At 30.8% G+C, this 6,000-nt stretch overlaps 1 protein-coding gene and 1 non-coding gene across 5 annotated transcripts in view; one reads left to right on the top strand and one right to left on the bottom strand.

Moving 5' to 3' along the window:
• Positions 1–3,118: 3,118 nt before the first annotated feature.
• Positions 3,119–3,192, bottom strand: TRNAT-AGU (transfer RNA threonine (anticodon AGU)). The gene has a single exon. It is a non-coding gene; the product is annotated as a tRNA-Thr (tRNA).
• Positions 3,193–3,479: 287 nt separating this feature from the next.
• Imp (IGF-II mRNA-binding protein) overlaps positions 3,480–6,000 on the top strand; it is a 318,650-nt gene continuing 316,129 nt past the window's right edge. For 2 of the 4 annotated variants that reach the window (XM_072522676.1, XM_072522675.1), the window contains exon 1: positions 3,480–3,801. In XM_072522676.1, the coding sequence (XP_072378777.1) occupies positions 3,594–3,801 (208 nt within the window). In that variant the 5' untranslated portion in view covers positions 3,480–3,593. The remainder of the gene's footprint in view (positions 3,802–6,000) is intronic. The other 2 variants (XM_072522674.1, XM_072522673.1) reach the window with 1 other exon arrangement.

Genomic DNA, 6,000 nt, shown 5'->3' with positions numbered 1-6,000 from the left:
CTGTGTGAATGTGGGGTGCAATATCTACTACTTAGTTCTCTGTTGGAAGAACACACGATCTACTGCACATACATAACTGACACAAATATTCCCTTTTCTGGATTGGTAATTTAATTGTTTGAACTGGACACGTGAAGTCAAGTAAGCAAGTCTGAAAGAGAAATCAAAAGTTCAAATAATGAATTTAATTTTTTGTATAACTACTGGCCAAAATATTTTAGTACTAACATAATTATCTACGTTGAGTAAATTATCCTGAAAGAGGTTTTTCGAAAATTAAAAACAAGCATATGTGATATCTTAAATAGTATTTAAGCACTTCATAAAAATCGCAAATGTGAATTGACTGGAATATTAGTAATTAAAAAAAATATCTGCATTACCGATATGGGTAGTACTAATATTTACTTTTTTTAATTACCAGGGGGCGCTTTTACTCCGTAGATTACGTTAAGCTAAAACTACGTGAGAAGACGAATTTTATCCAGCCATTTATTTTCGTTATTATATAACAGTCAACAAGCGATTTAAAAATTATAAAATCCATCGGAGTTCGCTTCACTGGCAAATTAGAAAGATATGCAGGGACTGCTTTGCGTCAGTTTTCTCTGTCGCATTGGGGGAACGGGGTGGTATTGCAATGATCAGCCTAACTTGTATTATATGTCTATTATCAAATCAGGTTTTTTTTATTGGTTATATATAATTTGAAGCAACTGGGTCCTTTAGGACATTCAAAAATTGGAAAAAAACACCTTTTAATCCCTAAAAAAACTATGTTTTTTTAAGGTTTTTGCGGGGCCAATCATATTTTTTGAGATTGACACAATCTTAATCAAAGTGTCTCAAATTCATATTCAAAAAATATAATTTTTTTTTTAGGCCTCAAAGAAGCAATCACAATCATTGTTTATGCAAAAAACAAGGTTTTCAAGGGTTATTTGGTGATTTTTACTGAAGTTACCAAACTTTTTTTACCTTTTTTCATATAACATGGGACAGGATTTTATAATCCAGTAAAATCCACAAAAACCCTTGAAAAACTTCTAGCATTTCTAAATATGAGAAATACATCGTTTTGTGATATTTTATTAATTTTTGAAAACGTGCCACTTAATAATGTAGAAAGGTAAAAAAGTTGGGCAAATCCAGTAAAAAATCCCCAAATAACGCTTGAAAACCTGGTTATTCGTATGAACGATGGTTGTGTTTGCTTCTGTGAGGCCTGAAAATATTATTTTTTATATATTATTTAAATATGAATTGGAGACTTATTGGATAATGTTGTATGGATCTCAAATAATATGATTAACTCCACAAAAACCCTTAAAAACCTCGAAAACACATGTTTTATTGGGGTTTTTAAGGAGTGTCGCCCAATTTTTGAATATCCTAATTGACTCAGTTACTTCAAATTATATATAGCCTATAAAAAACCTTGATTTGATTTATTTTAAAGTCTATAAAATGGAGAAAATCTCAAAAAACCCTAAAAATAGTTTTTTAGGGTTTTTGAAAGTGAAGCATTTGACGGAAGAATCTTAAAAAAATCATAAATATAATTTTTTATTAAATACACAAAATGGAACCTCAATATCTCAAAACCTATGATTAACTCCGCAAAAATTCTCAAAAACCCTTAGAAACCCCGACAAACACGTTTTTGGGGGTTTAAAGGCGTTTCGCCTAATTTTCGAATATCCTAAAGGACTCAATTACTTCTAATTATATATAACCTACAAAAAACCCTGATTTGATCTATTTTAAGTCTATAAACTGGAGAAAATCACAAAAAAACCCTAAAAAAACAGTTTTTTTTTTGATTTTTTAATGTGGAGCATCTGACGGAAAAATTTCAGCGTTTTTAGGCATTTTAAATTGTCTCATATTTGTTGCTAAACACAAAGTCGAAATTTCATGTTAAAGGTTTTGAAAATTAGACTCTAACAATGGAAATTCCACAGCGACTGGTTAATGGAAGTAATTAATTTTATTGATCTGATGAGAATAATATAAAATGGCAAACAGAAACTGACTTCATTTGCTGCAAAATACAAAAAATTCACACGACAGCTGCAGTCTTCACCTTAAAAACGCATTTTTACTTTTGTCGATAGGACACTCTGATCAAAAGATACCAAATTTTTACCGTCGAGTGGACACAAATTTTATTTAAAATTGATTAACTGACATTCAAAATCGCCGATCGCTTCAAGCATTGGTTCTTAGAGATAGTACATTCTACACAAAAAGTGCTAATAAACATTTTTGTTCAAAATTATTTCAGCTACATTTTCTATTGGACCCATTTTCTCCCCGCGAGGGTGCGTTTTAGGGAGAAGTCGGGGGACAGAATTGGTCTCAAAATTGATATTTTCAGTAAAATGCAGCTTGTTCGTCTCGTTTTTAGAGATCAAATATCTGACGACTGGACTAATAGGAAATCCGAAAAAAAAATTAAACTAGTAAAAGACCGATGGCTATGAGTCCTGCTCAGAAATTGAGAAGCTGGACCACCATTTGTATAAAAAAAAATAAGAGTTGCCATGTAAAAGCAGAATTTACAGACCAATTTGCTCTCTAGAGTAGTGGTAGAATTTTAAGTGATATTAAAGAGCGCTGTTATGAAATTTTCCTAACAGCCTTATTAAAAGACAATCAAAGAACCTACCAAAAAATATCTAGCAAAGATTCGGGTCAATCGCTTCTAGTCTCATAAGTGCAAAAGACCATCGACCAAGCAAAACGAAGAAAGATTAGTGTTTGAATAGAGTTAAACGATTGTAGTGGTGTTAAAATCCCGAATCCCTGAAATACTAAGTATATTCTTTAATGCATAACAAATATTTATAGATCATAAAAAAATTATATAATAAACTAGGTACTTCTATAAACAGGTAAGCCTAAGAAATCTCCTCTTGTCAGTGATTTATGACTCTGAGTGGCAAGACCACAGGCATATTATAGGAAAAAAATCGTTTATTCTTCTTATGTTAAATATTAATCGGTAATAGCAATAAATCAAATTTATCAATGAGGCGAAATTACTAAAACACCTAAAAGAAATAAAAAGTACCTATATCTGATTCAATCAACCATAAAAAATAAAAAAAGATTGAGGCCCCGACGAGATTCGAACTCGTGATCTCCTGTTTACTAGACAGGCGCTTTAACCAACTAAGCCACGGCGCCGTTGTTTTATGTTAGTAAAAGCTGTGATTAGTTCAGTGAATTTAATTTTGATTAAATTTTTATCTATAGATAAGAATATTATTATATTGGAAAGGTATTATCGGATTATTTTTTTAAATAAAATGTAATTTTGATCAAAAATTATTTTGTGTAGTTTGACATAAATTTAAATTATCCAATAGACAAAATTAAATCACGTGTCAATTCCTAGTCCAATCGGAATCGTTAGAGAGTGTTGTTCTTCCCGGTGCGGGTGCATGCATTCCAAGCATAACGCAAAGTGTGCGCATGTCATAAAACTTTATAAGCGTTGCGGACGTGGTGTTTAAGACTTTTCCGCAAGTTATTTGTTGATTTTCGTTAATTTTAAGTAATATCATTTAATTATTTAAGACTCTAACATGTCGACAACGGGTAAAACTCCTCCCATAACCATGAGCAAACTTTATGTTGGGAATTTACCGAATGATACCAGTGAAAATTCTCTCCGGCAACTCTTCACCGAACAGAATTTGTCTTGTACCACTATTTTGATAAAACGTGGAGGATATGCTTTTGTTGATTGTCCTGATCAATCATCTGCAGATAAAGCCATCGACAATCTGAATGGTAAGTACATAAATGTTCATCATTCCGAAAGTAATACAATTAAGTATAATGTTTTCAATGTCATTGACAAACTTGTTGGTGTCATGTTTACCAAAAATAAGACATTATTTACGAAGATACAGTTTAATTTTAGATCAATGTTGTAGTCTGAATAATATTTCGAGCTTATATTTCATTAAATTAAGTGTAAACACGTGTTTATTAAAAATTTGCCCAAAAAATGTTAGGTTAGGGCCCTCATATTGTCAAATTCTTTTCTAACTAGCCGGTACGAAACTGGTTTTTAGGTAGAAGCAGAGGCATCTAATTTTCAAACCAGGGTTGTATTCAGAATGTATAATATGCGTTTCGCTTATTATATTATACCATAATTCACAATTATTGCTGTTGTCTTTCGCTCTTTAAACTAATTAAATACGAAAGTTGCTCTCATTTTTAAATGCTCCTGATCAGAATGGTGTTTATTATTTTAAATTTGATTTTATTTGATAGTATTGTGTATATTTTAAAATGTATTCATTATATATCTGAATCCGGCACTTTTGAGTGATTTCCTAGAAGTCGTATTTTTTGTTGGTATGTGGGGAAGTTGGAAATCTTTTTATGTGAACAATATATTGTTTCTTTCTACCTAACCTACTTAAGTATATTTGTACCTGTAGGAAAAATCATGTAACTAAAATATGTATTTAGTTTCATTTATACCTCCGCCATAGGAAGATGTTTAATCTATCTTTTTTTTACTTGGTTTTTATTACTTAATCTCTTAATCTATTAATTATTATCATGCATCTTTAAATTAAACTACCAAATTACCCAAACTATTTAAATCTAACTTAGTACAAATGTGCACAGAAAAAAAGGTACAACCATATGAAGTTACAAAATAAAAATAGATTTTTTCCAATACGTAAGTATTGGTATCTAGAACTTAAGAAAATTGACAAAACGTTTTCTTATAAAAGCCGTTCAACAAAAGTACCAAAATTTTTGCATCCCATAAAAATTTTGTGGATATTTTGATCCCCTAAACTTCCCCAAATTATTATGTACGTTATTCAAATTAAATTAAATTCAAATTATATTAAGTTACGTAATTAAATTGTAAGGGACTCTCCATACTTGCTGGGTGTCGTAACCGAGCGTTCCACCAATTAGAGAAATCGACAAATTAATCCAATTTACATAAAATGTACCTACATATTTGCATTTTTAATTATTTTTCTCTTTATTTGTTAACCTGTTACTGATATCGTGATTTCGTAACTTCATGAGCTTATATTTCTCATAACCTCCATTTTTCTCGATTATCTTCTGTCATTATCGTACATTCTGACAGCGGAACACCTATTGTTGCAACAATATGGTCCGTGTATTTTGTGGAAGATCTTTCCATGTATAGTTAGCTTTTCGAGAACATATATGTATATATATATATATATATATATATATATATATATATATATATATAATGTCGGTTTACAACGTTCTTCGAGGTCTTCCGATTTCCAATCTCCATCTCATTCTATCGTTCCATAGAGAACATCCCTTCGAAAAATGTACCTAAACCCATTATTTGTTTTCTTAATTGCGTTCTTAGAATTTTCTTGATGTTTAGGTTAATTAGATTAATATTGCTCGTCGGACCAAATTATACACATTCGTCTCCAACAGAATACTACAACCCTGTATTCAATTTCTTGATAGTTCTGTGTTTGGCAGCACATAGGAAAACTGGGAAAACCAAGTTTTTACGAGTAAATTTTTTCCTTGGCGGATTATTTCATGGCATTTACAGATTTTTTTTTCAATTTAGCCATAGCGTTTTTTTGCAAGTGCGCATTATTATAGAAAAATACAATATAATATGAATTTCAATGCTTTTCGAGTATGAAAAAGATTTCACCATTCAGATTTATTTTCACTTTTTGGTACATATTTGTGGTACAACCCTTATTTTCTAGTAAATCTAGAATTACTTTATCTTCATTATATTCTAACTAATAACTAAATAATGGCTTTCTTTTGCTTTTTCGTTTAAAAAGATCTCTGGGAAAAACAAATTGAATAACTTTTAACCCTTTCAGGACGGCATCGGCATCTGTTTTCCCTGCCAATGTCACTCAGACGGTAGTTTTTAGCGTGCCTTGTACAGATAGTACATATAAGTATTGGTCAAAATTAAAAATAATATGGACA

Source organism: Diabrotica undecimpunctata, chromosome 2 (genome assembly GCF_040954645.1).
Source record: "Diabrotica undecimpunctata isolate CICGRU chromosome 2, icDiaUnde3, whole genome shotgun sequence".
Taxonomy (NCBI): Eukaryota; Metazoa; Arthropoda; class Insecta; order Coleoptera; family Chrysomelidae; genus Diabrotica; species Diabrotica undecimpunctata.
The sequence above is the reverse complement of the archived record's forward strand: the minus strand, read 5'-3'. Positions and strand labels throughout refer to the sequence as shown.